This window comes from Monodon monoceros, unplaced genomic scaffold, assembly GCF_005190385.1.
Source record: "Monodon monoceros isolate NGI ecotype Baffin Bay Population unplaced genomic scaffold, NGI_Narwhal_1 Super_Scaffold_16, whole genome shotgun sequence".
Taxonomy (NCBI): Eukaryota; Metazoa; Chordata; class Mammalia; order Artiodactyla; family Monodontidae; genus Monodon; species Monodon monoceros.
In genome coordinates, this window is record NW_021703772.1 from 60,603,593 (window position 1) to 60,625,153 (window position 21,561).

Genomic DNA, 21,561 nt, shown 5'->3' on the forward strand with positions numbered 1-21,561 from the left:
TATTCTAAATTATTCTAGTGAGAGTATCTAAACATTTTTATTATGCTGTGTTTTGAAAGCTCATTCAAGTTGCTATTTTTCAAGTTTTCTTATGATAAAGCAGTATTTTATTCCTTCATTTCAGACTGTTTATACACATAACTGTTATTTTCATAATGAAAATATTAAAGAACAAGACTGACACACTAATATAGACAAATTATTTCAAGTCCTTTATGCTGTGGGGTACCAATGAAATAACATTCTGAACCACACTAGGTTTTTCCCATTAGCTTTATTTTCAACATAGATTTTATGTTAGAACTACAAACATGGCTAGGACAGTGGTTCTCAACCTAACTACACAGCAGAATGATTTGAAGCCTTTTAAAAATTTATAAACCCCAGGCCTCAGGGATATATATTTTAAGGTCCCTCAGGTGTTTTCTTTGCGTAGGCAGAGTTGAGGAATACATAGGTCTAGGAGAGCAAATGCTCAGTAGCATAGGTGAGAAATACTATACTTATCTATTGATAACCTCAGTGGTTGAGCTTCAAAGCCTCAAATAAAGGGGCAAAGGCTCTGAACCCTTGAAATAGCAGCTATTAAAGTTTTTCACTTTAGCCCAAAAGAGAAGTCCTTGACCTTGCTTTACATATAATCCTAACAATTCTAGTTATGTGATTTCTCCAGCCCTGACAGATGAGAAGCGGCAAAATCAAACTAGGAGGCTGTTGGTAAAAGAAGTAATAGTTGTCAAGCGTGGGAAGATAGCACAAACAGCTGCGTTAGATCTCGATGCAGAAATTGATGGACGCATGAATATGTTGACCTTCAGTCATCAGAGGCGGAAAATTATGATCAATATTATCTGATTTAGGAATCGCGATAGTTTTTATACATTTTAGAAAGATTTTAAAATTCTAAGTTGGTTAAAGTAAAGAAGGGGGAAATGATTTTAAACCTGAAATATTTACTTACCTGAAAGATTCACTTCTGTAGAATGATAGTGTATTCCCCAGTAGTAGCAGCTAAATGAGGCATTAATAGGCTCGTGCAAATGGGGGGAAAAAGCTACTGTGTCTGTTTGGCCAGATATGGGTTTTAAATGCTAATAATAGAAGTATCTATTTCAAAATCTTAACACAGCCAAATTATAGCTTTTTTCATTCGCCGTATGCTTTTCCAAAATTTTTCACATGTTTTCTTCTTCCCCACAGCAATCTCACAGTTTAGGCAGGCCTGTCTGGCTCCAGATTGCCGAGTCTGCTTACAGATTCACTCTGGGCTCAGTTGCTGGAGGTGAGTGACATGTCTATGTGCTGTTTCAAGCTTGCGTTCATGTAATATTATCTCACTAGACCGGGACAGATCAGCAAAGGTTCAGTTCATTGTTCCCAAGGGTCACGACTGCAGGGCTTTCTGAAGTATTCTTTATTTTAACCTACGATCAGAGGACTTGTCATAGCACAGCCATGGCCCCTCTGGCTCCAGTCTGTCTTCAAGACAAAACCTCTGTAATCATGTGAAAGTCTTGGATGCGTGCTGCACTCCCCTTAATTATACTGGTTAAAGCCAGTACGAAGAAATGGAGAATAAGACTGTGTTTCTGGTGCTAGGAGTGAGGGCAGGTAAGAGATCAAGATTTGGGGTACAAATTCCAGAACCTTATGAAATAAAACAACCTTTCACAGTGATTCGCTTTTGCTTTTCTGCTTGTTTCCCCCCCCCACCTCATCTTTTACTGGCTGAAGAATATCTAGACTTGAAGGTTATTTGTTAAAATGAACCTCTCTTCCCTGCTCCTGGGCAAAATTTGAGAGGCTTTTTTTGCTTAAATCTCTCCACAGAAAATGTATAAAATCTGAAGTTGCTTTATTGAGAAGAACCTAGTAGTGTGATTAAAATACTTATGATTTTTCAAAAGAAGCCTAAACTGATGAAACTATTATTTTTTCTTTTCAATCTGTTTTAGAAGTTGCAAAGCATGTTTTGGTTTTCAACAGTTGAAAAATATAATACTCTAATTCATGTTATAAATTTTTCAGTCCCTGAGAAATTCTAAAGCCTGGGCTTTTTATTTTTATAAACCGAATGCTGTGAGTAGGGGGAGGGTCATGTTGAGATTTGGTTCCAATATTATAGTTGTAACTAAGGTTAATTTACCAAAATGCTGTAGTAAACTAAATTTTAAAATTGCAGCCACCTATGTATAGATATATAGTTATTTTAAGAGGTAACTTGTATAATATGTAGGCATTTAATGGAAAATATAAAGAAATATGTTATATATGAGTTTAATGTTGTTAAAGGAAATTGAGTGTTGATTATCTAATGTTGGTGATGACTTGAAAATCCATTACAGTTCTCTGAAGCAGCTGTATTTATGGATCCCAGTGGTTGCTAGCCTGTGATCCTTCAGCTGTGTATGGAAGAAGGGAAAATTACGTAAAATCTCTTTTGCGAGGATATATACTGTGTTCTGTTTTCTAGTCCTTTGATTTAGAGATTTGCTGTCCTTACAGATTCTCCGTTTAATTGTGCTCTCTTTTAAGCCTAACAATTGTTTTCGTTTGTAGCTGTGGGAGCCACTGCGGTGTACCCTATAGACCTGGTGAAGACCCGCATGCAGAATCAGCGTGGCACCGGCTCTGTTGTCGGGGAGCTGATGTACAAAAACAGCTTTGACTGTTTTAAGAAAGTCTTGCGTTATGAGGGCTTCTTTGGACTCTACCGGGGTGAGCAAGCAGATCTCAGCTGCTGAAGTTAGTGAGTTTATCTCACCAGCAGCAGGTTTCAGACTCACTGATTGTGAAAATCAGTGCATAGCCTTTTCAGTCAGACTAGGGCTGTTTCTCTCTTTTTATTTCCTCCTTGCTCATTTCCCTTTTTACATTCTTGCTGGTAACTCGCAATATTAGTCTGCAGACAAGGTCTTTATTTCTTCTTCCTGCAATCTGAAGCCTGTGTTTTCCCCAGCATGGGTCTATGGTGGTCACCATGCTCTTACAAACTAAGGCACATGTCTGCAGGTGGAATACGAGGATGACAGCTAAGAAATAGAGAGCTTCTTTTCTCAAAGAATTAGAGAGGAAAAATATATCTCTCCTCTGTGAAATAGAAACCAGGCTGCCACTTGAAGGTGAGTTTACACTCTGTTTGTTTCACCTGAAAGAAATATTGCACATTTTTGTCTCTTCCAGGGAGACCAGTGAGTCATCTGAAGGTTAAAAAAAAAAGAAAGAAAGAAAGAAAGAAAGAAAAGAAAACCTTTTTGCTCCAAGTCTTATTCTTGCTGCTTTTCTCCCTGTAGTTCAGAGGCACTGAGTGGAAGCAGAGAGATTTTCTTTTGCAGGGAATGTTACCACCAACTCTAAGCTGAGCACACGGCTATCGGCATCAGAGGCAGCAGCCCCATGCAGAATTCTCCCCACCCCCATCGGCTTTGTAGGAACTTGTTCTCTTAGGAGAGGGAGACTTTCATGTACATGTTTTCACATTAGAATTTAGGGTTTCCTTTGGGAGGGAGATTAATTTTTTAATCCCTTTGGGCGCCACTTGGAATTCTTTGAAAAACTTTCTACATGCTCAATTCCAGGGCATTTATGTAATTTACTGTACTTGTTTGTTCGCACACACAGTCCCATTAATCCTGAGCTCATTCTGAGCTCTGCTGAACTGTTTGGCTTAGAACCTCTTCCTCGGAAAGAAAAACTGGGCCTGAGCAAAGCTTTATGCTCATGACCAGGAGGAAAAACACTTCTGATTGGCATTATGTGCAGATACTCAAGTGAAAATGTAGTTCTAATATACTTATACTTGAAGGAGAGGGTCATGAGGATGTTCATTTTTGGCATTGTATAGAACAAGAGAAGAGAGTTGTTCTGGAATCAAACTAGGCTCAATACCCTGCTCCTGAGAAAGAATGTGATGAATTTTATTCAGATATGCAGAACTCTAGCCCATCTGAAATCTAGCTGTATGACATTTACTCCATGGGAAGAGGTGTGCATTGTTAGAATGCAGATCTGTGCATGTGAGTGCTTGTTTTAGACTATATTAAACACTGCATATCTAGATTTTATTTAATAGGGAATCTGAGGATTAAGTGGCGCTATGGTGGTTTGCTTCTTTGACATCTCCAGTCTTTCTTTGTTGAGTAAGAATCTTTCTTCCTCCTTGGTATACTTTAAAAGAGAAGGAACCTAGACATACACCTCACAGTTTAGCCTCCTCAATGGATGGATGCTTACAGAAGATTTCATTTGGGAGAGATGTCATGTTAATTAAATGGGTCCAATATAGCAAGTTGGGGGTGGAGGGTGTGGAGGGATCATTAGCTTGATTCAGAATGTGAGTTGATAAAATCAGTCCTTTAAGTGAGAGATTGTAGGAGTCCTGTATCTGAACACTGTGATTGTTGAGATTGTCATATATTGCTTAGGAGTGGTCCATTATTTTGTCAGATGATTGACAAAATTGTTGACAGACTAGCCTAAATTTCTTTATAGGCAACAATGATAAAATGACATAAATCAATACTTTATTAAAATTCCGTGAGCCTTATTGAGACAAGTAGTAAAACAAACACACATGCTGACACGGCTGTATGGGAGTCAGCTTAAAAGTAATAGGGCCTGATAATCATGAGAGTTAGAAAGTTAAGACTGCCATCTGCTGATTTATTCTTTTAAATCAGTTTGCTACCCATTAAAGGTGTGTGCAGATTTGTGCTTGTCACTGATAATTCAGTTTGACTGACAGTAGGCTGTATGTACGATTACTTGCTGGCTCTCAACTTGCAGAAAATCACTCAGCAGTATCCTCAAAGTAGGCTTAAGATCAGCAGCAAGCATGCAAACACATACATAACTTCCCCTTGGCTGGGTGATTTAAAGGATATAGTATGTTTATTGTTAGCATCTTTAAAAGATGTATGCAAAAAATGTATTTTAGCGATTTCGATAATCTGTGTGCTTTAGAAAGTTGAGCCCTATGAATAGCTACAGATGTTGAGTTGTTTATATATTTTTTCTTTTGCAGCCAGCCTGGAAAATTTAACTTTCTAAGAATAATGATTTCCTTTGTTTTAGGAGAAATCTTTTGAAATGTCTTAAGTTTGACATATATTAGCAAATAGGCTAACAATGGGCTGTTTTTGCTTGTAGAAGATACCCATTAAATGTTACTTAAAACTGCATTTTTCTTTGCAGTTTTGGCTTTCTTTTAAATAAATGAGTACTGAATTCTGGGTTTCTGTAAAGAGAAAATGATGGGAGTTGGTTTTCTGTATTAGCCAAGCCACTGTATGCTATTACGCAGGTAGCATCATTTGTGGCAAAATCTGGGTCTACTTAACAGGACGCTTTGCAGAGCTTTTCCAAGCATACAACATCGGCTTCTCTAAAGCATCTGTGTATGTTAGTATGTTGTTGGTTGTAAAGGGAGGTAATCTGGTTTCACTGCTATTGGCAGTGTTCTGGGAGTAGACAAGATCCATGGGTTCCATTCTTTCCTCTTACTTTTTGGGAGGTGTTAGATAATCAGGCTTTAAAGGAGGCATGCTTAAGAAAAGGATTTATAGCCTCAAGAAGTATAACATTGTTTTGACATGAATAATTATTATATACATATGCATAGTTTTTAGGTTAAGCCACTTTTCCCATTTTAATAAAAACCCTAAAATGTTTGACGGGTAAATAATACGGGGGAAACCACCTTGTTGGGCTTGTGTATTCACGTCTAGTACATCTATACCGCTAATGATTCTCTCTGTTTACCTAGGTCTGATACCACAACTTATAGGGGTTGCTCCAGAAAAGGCCATTAAACTGACTGTAAGTTTCTTTCTCATTGAACTTAGGTCATTTGTTTAGATTATCATTAAGCCAAAAGTGAAAACTGATGCTGGTAAGACTAGCACACTATCAAGGCACTTGTAAAATTTTAAACTTATTTGTAGTCATTTGCTAATTTTAAATTTTATATGAGACAAATATTTTGCTGATTTGGGAAAACCAGTAATGTACCACTAAAGGTAATGATTGGGAATTCTGGTTAACTGATGTTGTCTTTCTAATTAGGTCAATGATTTTGTCCGGGACAAATTTACCAGGAGAGATGGCTCCATTCCACTTTTAGCAGAAGTCCTTGCTGGAGGTTGTGTAAGTATTAATACTGATGATTTCTCATGGCGAATATGTTCCTTAGGATTTTTGCACACTGGATATACTATCTGAGTGACATGCCCCTGAACTCAAGGGACTCTAAGCAGATTTTCTCAGTGATAATAAGGAATGATTTTTAAAATTTCATTGCATAATCTCACTGGTTTTGAGGCAGAAAAGAGGTGGTAGTTTTGTAGAGGTAGTATTCTTAGAAGCTCCTAAAACATTACCTTTTACACTTTTTAGAGTTCTAATTCTGTTTCTTTTTAAATACCACAGAAAACAGAGTAGTGGGTAGGGTTACCCTATATTTACATTGACTGGAACTTTAAATTAAGTGTGAGGTGACTGATTAATTGGACCCTTGTATTTTAGGTATAGGATTGAGTAAGCCATTGTGGTATAATTATAATTTTCCTCCTTTTAGGGACCAGAGCAAACAACCATAACTATGTTGAAGCTATTGACAAGTCTGAACTCAGAGATTCTGTCTTTAAAGTGTGAGCATGACATTGGATTTAGACCAATTCTCAAATCTAAGTTTTCAGCTCAACTCATCTTATTTGTGGCGTCCCTTTCACATTTGGTAGTACATGATTTTTTTTAAGATTTATTTAGTCCATTTTGTCCCTGAAACCCTTAATGACTTCCAGTTGACTTGGCTGACAGTCTTGGCTAAACCCTCCTCAGTTGCTTGTGGAACCTGAGGCGATGAGGTCAGTGACCTTTGCAGCTTTTAATTCAGAGAAGATTCCCTGAGGGTCAGAGAGAGAGGGTGCTCTGGATTCTCCTTCATGATATTTGTCAGCCTGGCACATACCTGGGTCCTCATCTTTCTGCAACCAAAGTTCTTATGGAAAAGGTAGCTTGGCGCACTCCCTTTGTGTGAGTGTGCGTGTGCGCGTGCGTGTGTACTTATGTGCATTTGCCGCTATACCTGCACACGTGCCCAAGTGCATTCTCAGGGAGAAAACTCATGTCTTTGGCTAACTTTTTTCATGGAGGACAAATAATAGACATAGACTAAGACCTTTGCTTAGTTCTTACTGTTGTTTCTCCTCTTTACCCCAATTAGATGCTGTAAGTGTTTCTCTTCTAATGAAAGAACCATTGTGTATCATAAATATTCTTTTTCTCGGTCGTTTTAGTTTTAATTTGGTTAAGAAATTTCCTAACTCAGCTTTGCTACAACACTGTGTACGTTTGTCAGAAATCTTCCAAGTCATGCTCTCTGTGTTCCATGTAACTAATTATTTGTTTCCATTTGTAATATCCGGAGGTTTTTGCCCATGAACCTGACTTGTTCCCTTGTCTGACATGTGTCCTAAGTGGTTAAATTATAATCAGGTATTTGGTTCCTTTGTTCTTCCTAGGTATTGACCCTGTTTCTAGGTTTGAACTTTGGGAATTTCTCTTGAAGTCTGGGGTGCCTCGAGGTTGTGCTGACAGTCTGAATCTCTTCCTTAAGAGATTTATTTCTGGACGCTTTGACTCATTTCTGGACGCTTTGATGGATTGTCTAGCTGGAAATTGACAGCGTGAAAAATAGTCAGGTTGGGCTATAGGAGGATGATTAGGTTGTATGCACTGCTTCACCACAAACACTTTCTGCTTCCCTCTTTCCTCTACATCTCTTCATTTCAGGGAGGAAAGAAAATGTATAATTATTGAGTTTCTACTGACGAATTCGATCACACTACAGTATAAATGACTGTTAAAGCACAATCTGCTACTTCTCCCAAAAGTCTACATATTTCAACAGAGAATAACCTTAAACAAAAAGGATGAGTCTCTGCTGATAGAATATCAGGCACTGTGGAATATAGGAATACTCTTTTTGCTGAATGAAACATGGTAAGCAGCCACCAGATAAACACTAGGAAGAGTGGCTGCCCGTGAGGCTGATCAGGAGAACCCAACCCTCAGGATCCTGGGTACGGGTGGTGATAGAATGTGGAGTGTCCTGTGGGTGTTTGGCTGAATGCTGTCAGTGCCACCGGGTGAGAGGAGTACAGCTGTTCTTCCAGACATCACTCAATTTTAAAGATGTATTGGGTTGGCCAAAAAGTCCCTTCGGTTTTTAAGTAAAAATAAAAGACACGTTTTTCATTTTCACCAAGAACTTTATTGAACAACGAATTCACCCTTTTGTTCCACTACCTTCTGCCATTTTTCAGGCAACTTCATGGTTCCATCTTCCCAAAACTTTTATCTTTTTGAGCAAAGAACTGTTCCAGGTGCCTTTTACAGTCTTACAGAGAATTGAAATTTTTTCCATTAAGAGAATTTTATAAAGACCTAAATAAATGGAAATCTGAAGGTGCAATGTCTGGTGAATACGGCAGATGAATCAGAACTTCCCAGCCAAGCTGTACCAGTTTTTGCCTGGTCATCAAAGAAACATATGGTCTTGCGTTATCCTGTTGGAAGATTATGCCTTTTCTGTTGACTAATTCTAGATGCTTTTTGTCGAGTGCTGCTTTCAGTTGGTCTAATTGGGAGCAGTATTTGTTGGAATTAATCGTTTGGTTTTCCAGAAAGAGCTCATAATAGAGGACTCCCTTCCAATCCCACCATATACACAACATCACCTTCTTTGGATGAAGACTGGCCTTTGGTGTGACTGGTGGGTTCATTTCGCTTGCCCCACCATCTCTTGCATTCCACATTATTGTATAGTATCCACTTTTCATCACCCATCACAATTTGTGTTAAAAACGAACGTTTTCATTATGTTTAAGTAGAGAACTGCATGCGGAAATACGGTCAAGAAGGTGTTTTCGCTTAACTTACGTGGAACCCAAACATCAAAGCGATTAACATAAACAAGCTGGTGCAAATGATTTTCAGCGCTTGATTTGGTTATTTTTAGTATGTCGGCTATCTCCTGCATGGTATAATGTTGATTGTTCTCAGTGTCTCGGTTTGATCTCTATCCACTTCAACTGCTCTACCCGACCATGGAGCATCGTCCAGAGAGAAATCTCCAGCACGAAACTTTGCAAACCACTTTTGACACGTTCAATCAGTCACAGTACCTTCTCCATACACTGCACAAATCTTTTTTTGCATTTCGGTTACGTTTTTACCTTTCTTGAAATAACAAATAAAGCATAATAGGCCGAAAATGTTGCTTTTTTTCTTCCATCTTCGATATTAAAATGCCTACACAAAAATTCACCAATTTTGACAAGTCTTTTTTTAAATGCATGCTGATATGACAGCTGTCACATACAGTCTAACAAAATTATTTTGAATGAAGTTAAAGGCAACTAAGAGCTACTAGAGCCATCTTACGGAGAAAACTGAACAAACCTTTTTGCCAGCCCAATACCTAATGTGTTGACCTAATGCAGATTAATTCAGAAGAAATGGCTCAAACTGAGCAGTTAGTATTGACTTTATAGCTTTTTTTTCCATAGCAGAAGAATCAGCTAGGACTAGGGTCTTGAGTTCCCTACATATGGCAGGGAAATTCTACTGCTCTGAAAATGACTGTGCCGTCCTTTAGGAAAAATGATGTACACTAACTAGATCATTGAGGTGACCAAGAAATGAAAATATCCAGTCCTTAAGCATTATGTGTTTTTTTGTTGTTTGTTTTATTTTGTGATCTGTTTTTAAAAGTATGTGATATTAGATATATGCAAAAGAGAACACATTATATAAACAAAAAGTTATAATAAAATGAGCATCCATGAGCCTACCACTCAACTTAACTACAGTATTACTATTATCATTGATGCTGGTTTTTGCTTTTACTGTAGCTCTAATCTGCTAGAATGCTAATGAGCGGTAGGGACTTTTCTTACTGGGCTGAACATTTTATAGGCATTCTGTCATTATTATTCCCAATTGGAGTTGAAGAAACTAAAACCTGAGAGAGATCTAGCACTTAGTGAATGGCAAAGGTGAGAGTCAAACCACTTTTGTCTCCAAATCTCTATTAACTCATATTTGGTATGTTTTCATTCATTCTTTCTTCCATTTATTCATTCTCATCCAACAAGCTGTCAAGGCTGAGAAGGATTTAGAGTTTCTTCCTGTGCAAGGAACTAGACTTAGGAAATGTTTATATCTCATAGAAAAAGGGTAGTTCTGACCATTCTCACCAGATAAAACCTAATCTTATATCTAATCATATTCCACTGTGGTAATTTGAAAGTAGAATTCCTTATCGTGATTTGCTTCACTTCTACATGTCACCAAAGAAAATACGTGCTTATGATTATAATTCATTGTAATAATAGCTACCGTTTCTTGAGCCTCTTGCACTGGACTGAACACTTTATAGGCATTATCTCATTATTCCCAGCTAGAGTCGAAGAAACTAAAAGCTCAGTGAAATCAAGCACTTAGTAAATGGAAAAACTGAGATTCAAACCATTTCTGTCTCTAATCTATATTCTTTCATATTTGGTTTATGTTTCCATTCGTTCAGTCTTTCATTCATTCTCTCATTCATCGAATGCTTGCTATGTTTCAGGAAAAAATTTTAAAATAACAGCTTTATTGGGATAGAGTTCACATATCATACAATTCCCCACACTTAAAGTGTACAATTCAGCAGTTTTGAGTATATTCACAGAGCTGTGCAACTATCACCATAGTCAATTTTAGAACATTCTCATCCCCAAAAGAAACCTAGTACCCTTTAGCTATTGCCTTCCAATTTTCCCGCCCTCTCCCCATCAAGTCTTAGGCTACTACTCGTAAACTTTCTGTCTTTATAGATTCACCATTTCTGGACATTTCATATAAATGGAATCAAACAATATATGGCCTTTTGTGTCTGGCTTCTTTCACTTAGTGTAACGTTTCAAGGTTTATTCACATTGTAGTATGTATCAGTATTTCAGGCCTTTTTTATTGCTGAATAATATTTCATTATACAGATAATACCACATTTTTTTAATCCATTCATCAGTTGTTGAACACGTGGGTTGTTTCCACCTTTTGGCTATTATGAATAATGCTGCTATGAACATTCATGTAAGAAGTTTTGTGGACATATGTTTTCATTTCTCTTGCGTATATACCTAGGAGTGGAATTGGTGGGTCATATGGTAACCCTAACTAGTATTTTGAGGAACTGCCAGATTGTTTTCCAAAGTGGCTGCACCATTTTACAATCCTACCAGCAATGTATGGGGGTTCTGATTTCTCCACATTCTTGCCAATACTTATTATTATCTGTCTCTTCGTTATAGCCATCCTAGTGGTATGAAATGGTATCTTACTGTGATCTAATGACTGACAGTGTTGAGCATCTTTTCATGAATGTACTGGCATTTGTTTATCTTTGGAGAATGATCTATTCAGAATATTTGCCCATGTTTTAGCTGGGTTGTTCGTCTTTTATTATTGAATTATAAGAGTTCTATATGTATTTAGGGTATTCTGTATACACACAAGAGTTCTGTATATATTTAGTGTACCCTACCAGATACGTGATTTGCAAATATTTTTCACTTTCTTGACTGTGTCCTTTGAAGAACTGGACTTTGATTTTAATGAAGTCCAACTTATCTATATTTTCTCTTGTTGCTTGTGCTTTTTGTGTCATATCTAAGAAGTCATTGCCTAATCCAAGATCATGAAGATTTATACCTCTATTTTCTTCTGAGGGTTTTATAGTTTTAGATCTTACATTTAGGTCTTTGATCTTTCACACAAATTTTTAACCTTAATTTTTTCCGGTGTTTTGCTTTGAGCAGAGATATTACCAAATGAAAGTTTTATTTTTCATTGTCAACATTTTGGTATATTTCCTCCTAATGCTTTTATAGGTGTGCTTTTGTGCATGTACAGACATAAACACACACACGCATGCACACACATTATATATATTTTTTAACATCTTTATTGGAGTATAGTTGCTTTACAATGTTGTGTTAGTTTCTGCTGTATAACAAAGTGAATCAGCTATACGTATACATATATCCCCATATCCCCTCCCTCTTGCGTCTCCCTCCCACCCTCCCTATCCCACCCCTCTAGGTGGTCACAAAGCACCGAGCTGATCTCCCTGTGCTATGCAGCTGCTTCCCACTAGCTATCTGTTTTACATTGGGCAGTGTATATATGTCAGTGCTACTCTCTCACTTTGTCCCAGTTTACCCTTCCCCCTCCCTGTGTCCTCAAGTCCATTTTCTGCATCTGCGTCTTTATTCCTGTCCTGCCTCTACGTTCTTCAGAACCTTTTTTTTTAGATTCCATATATATGTGTTAGCATACGGTATTTGTTTTTCTCTTTTTGACTTAACTTCACTCTGTACGACAGACTCTAGGTCCATCCACCTCACTACAAGTAACTCAATTTCGTTTCTTTTTATGGCTGAGTAATATTCCATTGTATATATGTGCCACATCTTCCTTATCCATTCTTCTGTCGATGGACACTTAGGTTGCTTCCATGTCCTGGCTATTGTAAATAGTGCTGTGATGAACATTGTGGTACATGTCTCTTTTTGAATTATGGTTTTCTCAGGGTATATACCCAGTAGTGGGATTGCTGGGTCATATGGTAGTTCTATTTTTAGTTTTCTAAGGAACCTTCCTACTGTTCTCCATAGTGGCTGTATCAATTTCCATTCCCACCAACAGTGCAAGAGGGTTCCCTTTTCTCCACACCCTCTCCAGCATTTATTGTTTGTAGATTTTTTGATGATGGCCATTCTGACTGGTGTGAGGTGATACCTCATTGTGGTCTTGATTTGCATTTCTCTAATGATTAGTGATGTTGAGCAACCTTTCACGCGTTTGTTGGCAACCTGTATGTCTTCTTTGGAGGAATGTCTATTTAGGTCTTCTGCCCATTTTTGGATTGGGTTGTTTGTTTTTTTGATATTGAGCTGCGTGAGCTGCTTGTAAATTTTGGAGATTAATCCTTTGTCAGTTGCTTGGTTTGCAAATACTTTCTCCCATTCTGAGGGTTGTCTTTTCGTCTTGTTTATGGTTTCCTTTGCTGTGCAAAAGCTTTTAAGTTTCATTAGGTCCCATTTGTTTGTTTTTATTTCCATTTCTTTAGGAGGTGGGTCAAAAAGGATCTTGCTGTGATGTATGTCATAGAGTGTTCTGCCTATGTTTTCCTCTAAGAGTTTTATAGTGTCTGGCCTTACATTTAGGTCTTTAATCCATTTTGAGTTTATTTTTGTGTATGGTGTTAGGGACTGTTCTAATTTCATTCTTTTACATGGAGCTGTCCAGTTTTCCTGGCACCACTTACTGAAGAGACTGTCTTTTCTCCATTGTATATTCTTTCCTCCTTTATCATAGATAAGGTGACCATATGATGCACATTCTTTTTTAAACCAGATGGAAGTTTTGTTGGCTCTGACTTCCTGATTAGAAATGCAAGCAGCTCTCACTTTCTAAGGGCAGCAGAAAATCACAGTGGAGCTTCTCACTTTGGAAATAGATATAACCTTTGGGAACAGAATTATAAACAGAGTGTGCGTTTTCAAATTTTAAATCTTCATTGGGAACATTAACCAAACTTATTTTATCTATATTAAAATCTTCTCAAAAAAGACTTAATAGTTCAGAATTTATGATTTAGATGTGATATGGTTTTTTTTTGTTGTTGTATCTATAACTCGAACTTTAGATTAAATTTCTCCACCCTTCTTTAGGTGGGGATGAGATAAGAGTGTATGCATATGGATACAGTTACTCAGTAAATATCTGTTATGGATGCTTATGAGTAATGTATATGTAACAGTAGGTTTCAAATAATTTTTCTCATTGTTCTCACAGGTAAGCCGTTCTTGTCAGGCCATATGTTTTCATTTTTCTCTTAGAAAGTCTCCCTTTATATATGTATAAATGTATACATATATGTTACACATACATATATTACATGTCCATATCAGACATAAGTATAATTGAGTGTTTAGGGCTTGCCTCGTGGCGCAGTGGTTAAGAATCCACCTGCCAATACAGGGGACACGGGTTTGAGTCCTGGTCCGGGAAGATCCCACAGGCTGTGGAGCAACTAAGCCTGTGCACCACAACTACTGAGCCTGTGCTCTAGAGCCCATGAGCTGCATCTACTGAAGCCCACGTGCTCTAGAGCCCGTGCTCGACAACAAGAGAAGCCACCGCCATGAGAAGCCCGCGCACCGTAACGAAGAGTAGCCCCTGCTCGCTGCAACTAGAGAAAGCCCGCGGGTAGCAACGAAGACCCAACACAGCCAAAAATAATAAATGAAAATAAATAAATTTATTAAATATATATATATATAATTGAGTGTTTAATTATGGTATCTGTTGTGTGCAGGAATAATATCAATACTTCGTTGTCAACTTAGAATTTTTCCAATTACCTTAACATGCACTATTACTACCTCCTATAAAATGGGTAGATGAGAAACAGAGGGTCAGACAGGCTAACTCTCACCCCAAATCACACAGCTAATATATGCTGTAGTTTTCATGTACACCCAAATATTTTGATTTTAAAGAAAAGACCAGCTCCTTTTGTTCTATGATGCTGTCTTAGGGAATCAAATCAAGGCCTTCTCCATGTGTCAAAGTAAATCTAGATGAGACCATTCAACTTTGTAGTGGCTTTTCTTTCTTTTTTTAAAAATATTACATAGATATATATCATAGAAATTTAGCATATATCTGAATATATATACATATATATGTTATTTAGGTATAATTAATGTATTAAAAAAACTTAGCTGTCAGCTTAATGAGTTTTAACAATTGTATACATCCATGAAATCACCACTCAAGAGTGAGATAAAGAACACTTCACTCCAGAAAATTAATTCATGCCTCTTTCCAGTCAGTCATTCCTCCCCTCCCCCAGGCAGCCACCGTTCTGATTTCTGTCGACAGTTTTGTTCCTTCTTGGATTTCATATCAACAACTCGCACGAAATGCATTCTTTTATGGTCGGCCTCTTTTGCTTAACAGAGTGTTTTCAAGAGTCATCCTTGTTATTGTGTGGGTATCAGTATTGGGTTTTTTGTTTGTTTTTGATTTTACTGAGTATTATTCCATGGTATGAATTAACTACAATTTGCTTGTCCATTCTTCTATTGATGGACATTTGGGTTGTTTCCAGTTTTTTTTTTTTTTTTTGCGGTACGCGGGCCTCTCACTGTTGTGGCCTCTCCCGTTGCGGAGCACAGGCTCCAGACGCGCAGGCTCAGCGGCCATGGCTCACGGGCCCAGCCGCTCCGCAGCATGTGGGATCTTCCTGGGCCGGGACACGAACCCGTGTCTCCTGCATCGGCAGGTGGGCTCTCAACCACTGCGCCACCAGGGAAGCCCCATGTTTCCAGTTTTTATCTATTATAAATAAGGTTGTTATAAACATTCTTGTACAAATATTTTTGTCAACATATGTTTTCAGTTTTCTTGGGTGACTAAGAGTAGACTAGGGTAGATGTATGTTCAGTTTAAAAGAAACTGCCTGTTGGTTCTTTGAAGTGGGTGGACCATTTTACAGTCTCATCAGCAGTGTACAAATATTCCAGTTACTCCACATCCTCAACAATGTTTGATATTTTTAGTCTTTGTTTTAGTCATTCTGCTTGGTGTGAAGTGATATCTTGCTGTGGTTTTAATTTGCATTTCCCTGATGACTAAAGATATTGAGCATCCTTTCATGTGTTTATTGGCTTTTTACATCTTTTTCAGTGAAGTATCTGTTCCAGTCTTCTGCCTATTTTTATTAGGTTATTCATATTTTGTTATTGATTTGTAGGAGTTCTTTATAAATCATGGATACAGTCCTTTGTCAGGTGTATGTGTTATGAATATTTTTCCCAGGCTGTGACTTGCCTACTAATTATCTTAATAGTCTCTGTGTTGGTTTTATAAAAGAAAAAGATGATATAGAGTTTTTTAGACACATTAATAAACCTAAGTGGGAAAAAATGTCTTTCTGAGTCAGCAAAGCAGGAAGTTTAAAAGTCTAAAGGAACTGACCTACATGTATTTTCTAATCATCTCTCTGGTTTTTATGTTGTTAAACTTAGCCAGAGCACTTACCTGACTGATCACATTACTACCTCTTTCAGGGAGTCGATACTTCTGAATGGATAAGTCATAAAACTCAAAATGTATTTATTGCTCAACAAAGGACTGATGTAACCCCATTATGCTGCAGGTGTTTTCAATCTGCGTAGCGCTCTCACCTTAGGTTAGTGCACAAGAACTCTGTGAGGTTGTTGGAATCTCTGTTGTCATATTAGGAAACCAAGGAATGGAAAGGTTATGACCTATCTAAAGTTACAAAGTTAACGACCATATAGGTCAACAGCCTTCCAAACCTGGAATCTTTCTACTCTTCTGTCTTTGGCCTATATGTGTACATGGGCACACACACACACCCATACCCATGCCCATATAGGTGCAGCAAGAGGTCCACTTGTTAGTTGGAGCATTTACTAATCCTGGGAGCCACAATTGGTAGCTAGCCAGCTCCCTAAGCCATGTCTTCCTTGGCAAGCTGAGCTTGCACATCTCTTTAAAGAGCTGTTTGGAAATAGTTTCTCCCACTCCCATCCCCAGGAACCAGTGTGGTCTTAACTTTATGCTTGCATACTTACATGAACACACATACATATGCACACACATTAAACGTCCATATGTATTTATGTTATAGTTGCGTATCATCATGCTTTAACCTGAAATTTTATTTATCTTGTGTCTATTATTTCAGATCACTAGCTTTAATTGGTTAGATTTTTTTGATGTTCATATATGTGTATGTTGATAAGCCTTTTAAAAGTTTTGGATCCACAGATAACAAGTGCTAACTAGTTTTTAAAAATTCATTTAAAGTGTATGAATTACCAGGTTTACCATGGGGAAGAATGTGTGAGAGAGGACCTAGTCTGTAAAAAGAGCCATTGTTTCTAAGGCCAGTTCTGTTTCTTATTTGTGGTGCTCGTGGGGGGCTTGTTTTTTGTTTTTGAATAGTTAATACATTCATATGATTCAGAATTTAAAAGATATAATAGCATATGCTTTGCAAATTCTTTCTCCTAGGTATTTATTTCTCCTTCCAGGGGAGCAACCAATGTTTTCATCTCTAAAGCTATTCTGGTTTTGATAAACTTAGGTAAATTTTGATATATTTGTAATCAATGGGTACCTAATACTTTATGTTGTGTTTATGTCACTTGGCATGATTTATTACCTAATCTTATTGCCTGATTAAGAGCATATAATTATTTCTACTTAACTGTTTACTTATGGGCATTAAAAATTTTTTTTCTGTTTAATTTTATTGCTTTTTAAAATAGCAAACGTTAGCATATTTGTAAAAATACAGGTACTTTTTAAATTGAAAATTATATTTTTATTTCACAATTTAACATTTCTGAAATTCTGTATATTAAGTGATTATATTTACTGTAAGTAGTGTTTTTTCCCTGTGGAAAGCTGTTATTAAATTCATGGTATCACTTAATAATCAGTAGCATCTTAATATAGAGGAAAAATGATATTTTCCTGGTGTTTGTTTCTCAGAGGGGAAAAAGTTAAGGATGTGATAACATCATAATCCTCATTCTTTGTCACTACATTTCTTATCAGAGTGATTGAATTAATTGCAAATCTTATTCCCCCTGCCCCCTGTTCCCAGTTTAATATGTATGAGAGTGGTTAACCTCAGCGTTTAAAAAAGGACAATCTGAGGGGCTTCCCTGGTGGCGCAGTGGTTGAGAGTCCGCCTGCTGATTCAGGGGACACGGGTTCGTGACCCAGTCCGGGAAGATCCCACATGCCACGGAGCGGCTGGGCCTGTGAGCAACAGCCGCTGAGCCTGTGCGTCCGGAGCCTGTGCTCCGCAACGGAGGCCCACACACTGCAAAAAAAAAAAAAAAAAAAAAAAAAAAAAGGACAATCTGTATTTGCCTTGTATGTTTTCCTTTAAGTGTTATAAAATATCCAAAGTTTTAGACAAATTAGATAGCAATCTTTATTACTCAGTGTTTCTGTATTACTGAAGTCAGGTTCAGCTGCTCGCCTCTTGAAAGCCAGTACTTGAGAGGCAAGTGTTGGTTGGAAAAGGGAAGTTTGCTTTAGGAGGCCGGCAGTCTGGGCAGAAGGCAGACTCGTGTCCAAAAACCAACTTCAAAGATTCTGCTCAACCGTGAAAGTTTTTAAAGGGTGAATCATTTGGGGAGGGGGGTCAGAGTCTTCCTGACTGTGTACCTTTCTTCTGATTGGTTGGTGGTGAGATAACCAGGCAGTGTCCCAGGAATCCTGTGCTCAACCTGAAGTTACCGTCCTCCACCTGGGTAGGGGCCTTAGTTCCTGCAGAAGAACTCAAAGGTATTTTGTTATGTATATTCCTTGAGGAGGCACCAGGACCCTGCCCCATGGCTGCAGTATTGTTTCTTGATTGCTCCTGCTTTGTTTCTGTGTTCCCTCCCTTCCCTGAAAAGCAACTGTTTGAATCTGCCCTTTGGAACTAAGGGAAGGTCAAGGAGGCTGAATGAAGCCTATTTCCTACAAACTAGAAACAGGGGACCCAGAAAGGATTTTTACCTAGGAGTGCCCCATGGGGTCTTGTTCCATTTCATCTGGAATAATATTTGTCTACATATTCCCAGGTCTATCATAAAGTTCTTAAAAATGATTATTAATTTTTAAAGCATATACAGACTATGAACTTGGTAGAAATTTTCTCCTTCAGTCATAGTAGAGTACATACATAGGTGTGAAACAAACTCACGGTGTGTGCCTTGATCATAGTGTCATTGTTTAATTGTTTACACACATTTGTTATATTTCATATATATATATATATATATATATATATATATATGTATATGTATGTTTAGTTTTGTGGTTGTTTCCAGTGCATTGCTGGGACTTAGTATATGTGCTGGGTAACAGATCTTCAAAGCGTGCAGTGGTTAATGTGTTTGTGTGTCCTTCTTTTAGTTGTGTACTGTTCTAATTGAAAGCCTATTACATGTACCCGTAGAAAGAAATTTGAAGAGTTGTTAAAGAAATACAAACCTCAGTAACCTGGCAGTTATTTCCAGAAGGGTCTGTGAGAGAGCGAGGAGGAGGGAGCTGTGGCTGGGGGGAGCGCTAGTTGGAGTATTCCTGCTCTGCAGGATGTTATAATTTACTAATGGTTAAAAACATGAAAGAACCTTGTGTTTATTTAAACATAACGTCCATGTTTAATGAGTAGCGCCCAGGGGTTGACATCATCTGGTGGTGGCAAATTTGGGGGATTATAATAAAAATTGGTTCTTTTTTTAATTTAATCTGCTTTAGTTTAGAACATAAAGCGCATTTCCCCAAAGATAGCCTTTGCAACAATTATTTAAACAAGAGATTTCAGGGAAGTAGTAAACTTTTTTGATTGGTTTGGTCTTTAATGCTAGCTACGGGGAGCAATTACTTGGATTATCATTTTGACATAATTTTTCACCCAGCAATCCTTTTGAAAGTATTGTTTGCTTCGATTGAAACATTGAAATACTTCCTCCTGCCGGCAGTGCCCTAGATTAAAAGAGAGAGAGAAACACAGGCAAACCAACATGTAAAATTGGGTCAGTCGTCATTCAGGGGCCTGTGTGCCAGTGGTCTGGATTGTGTCGAGTTGGGAGTCGCAGGAAGTCCACAGAGAGCAAATTGCTGCACCCTCTGTGTTTGGTGGACAAAAAGAGGATTAGGGCCCTGAGGAATCCAAGACAGTAAGTGTCTCACAAAGAAGAAAGGAATCTTGTGTCACTGTTGGCAGTTGTGGATGTTGATAGGAGTAAGGGATCAGGATTGAAACAAGAGTATTTAGTTGGTTTATAGCCCCTGGCCAGTTAGGAGAATGGGCTGGGACTTGTTGCTCCCCCTTGGAAAAGGGGGTCTGGGAGGGCTGTGGGTTTTAGAAAAAATGAACGGGAGTGTGGGTGAAGGTAGAGTACTGAGGTGGCATTGAATGTTGCTTGTATTTTTTTTTTATATAACTTATTTTAATTTTTACTTTTTTTTTTTTTTTTTGGCGGTACACGGGCCCCTCACTGTTGTGGCCTCTCCCGTTGCGGAGCACAGGCGCCGGATGCACAGGCTCAGTGGCCATGGCTCATGGGCCCAGCCGCTCTGCGGTATGTGGGATCTTCCCGGACCAGGGCACGAACCTGCGTGCCCTGAATCAGCAGGCGGACTCTCAACCACTGCGCCACCAGGGAAGCCCCATTGTTTTAATTTTTATAAATTTATTTATTTTTGGCTGCGTTGGGTTTTCATTGCCACACATGGGCTTTCTCTAGTTGCGGTGAGCACGGGCTGCTCTTCATTGTGGTGCACAGGCTTCTCATTGCGGTGGTTTCTCTTGTTGCGGAGCACGGGCTTTAGGCGTGCGGGCTTTAGTAGTTGTGGCACACAGGCTCAGTAGTTGTGGCGCACGGGCTCAGTTGCTCCGCGGCATGTAGGATCTTCCTGGACCAGGGCTCGAACCCGTGTCCCCTGCATTGGCAGGTGGATTCTTAACCACTCTGCCACCAGGGAAGCCCCTGCTGTGAGTTCTATGGGTGTTGTTTGTAGTCCACCCATACCTGTGGAATTAGAATCACCAGTGAGGTACCCGTTTCCTGTTTCACATGTGACATGCTATTACAGTGAAGTTATGATTATATAATGTAATATGATTATACGAATGTGGTTCTGATTATATAATGTAAACAGCTACACTTGAGATGAAGATGTGGAAATGAGATTTTTTTCACTTCATGAATGGAGATGTATATATATATTTTTAAATTTTTATTTATTTTTATATATCCATATGTACACACATACACATAAACACTTTTTTTCTTTCTCACAGAAACCAAAAAAGGAGTTGGTAGCAGTTTTGTTACACATTTCCCCCCCACCACTAGTTAACAGATTTCAGGTGCAAATACACTTTCATTAGCCAAATTCAAATATCTCTGTCAGTCACCCACCACTAGAGAGTGTGGAGTGTGGCTTTGATTTGCCCTCTTGTTCTCATGGTAACTAGATGTTCCATTTTCCAGCTCTGTCTTTGAACAGTGTTTCTGGTTTGGTCTTGAAATGATACTGCAATTGTCCTTCCAAATTATCTTCTTTTGTGTGGGTGTAGTTGTAGATCTGTCTCAGAGTTTTGTTCAGGATAGTACATTTTAGAATTTGAACTAGAGGAGACTTTCCCCTTTGACTTAAGCCACCTTTGTGGGGCAGAAACACCTCTGTGTTAATTGCTCTGCAGTCCAGTGAAGCAGAAGCAGGTGGTTGAGCTAAGGAGAATGCTTGCTAAGAAGAGGAAAGAAACTGTTGTAGATCCGAATTTTGGCTCCAGCGTGGTAAAAGATACCAATCAATCTTCTACCATCTCTTTCCCTTTCATTGGCTCTCGTGCTGCCACATCTGGCTTCACTTTTGTTTTCCAAATGAGTTTATTAGTTT

At 38.3% G+C, this 21,561-nt stretch overlaps 1 protein-coding gene across 2 annotated transcripts in view; it reads left to right on the forward strand.

Moving 5' to 3' along the window:
* The window catches only part of SLC25A12 (solute carrier family 25 member 12), a 90,894-nt gene that overhangs the window by 61,619 nt on the left and 7,714 nt on the right, over positions 1-21,561 (forward strand). For both annotated transcript variants that reach the window (XM_029224943.1, XM_029224944.1), the window contains 4 exons: positions 1,201-1,282; positions 2,560-2,718; positions 5,765-5,817; positions 6,064-6,144. In XM_029224943.1, coding sequence (XP_029080776.1) covers positions 1,201-1,282; positions 2,560-2,718; positions 5,765-5,817; positions 6,064-6,144 — 375 coding nt within the window. The remainder of the gene's footprint in view (positions 1-1,200; positions 1,283-2,559; positions 2,719-5,764; positions 5,818-6,063; positions 6,145-21,561) is intronic.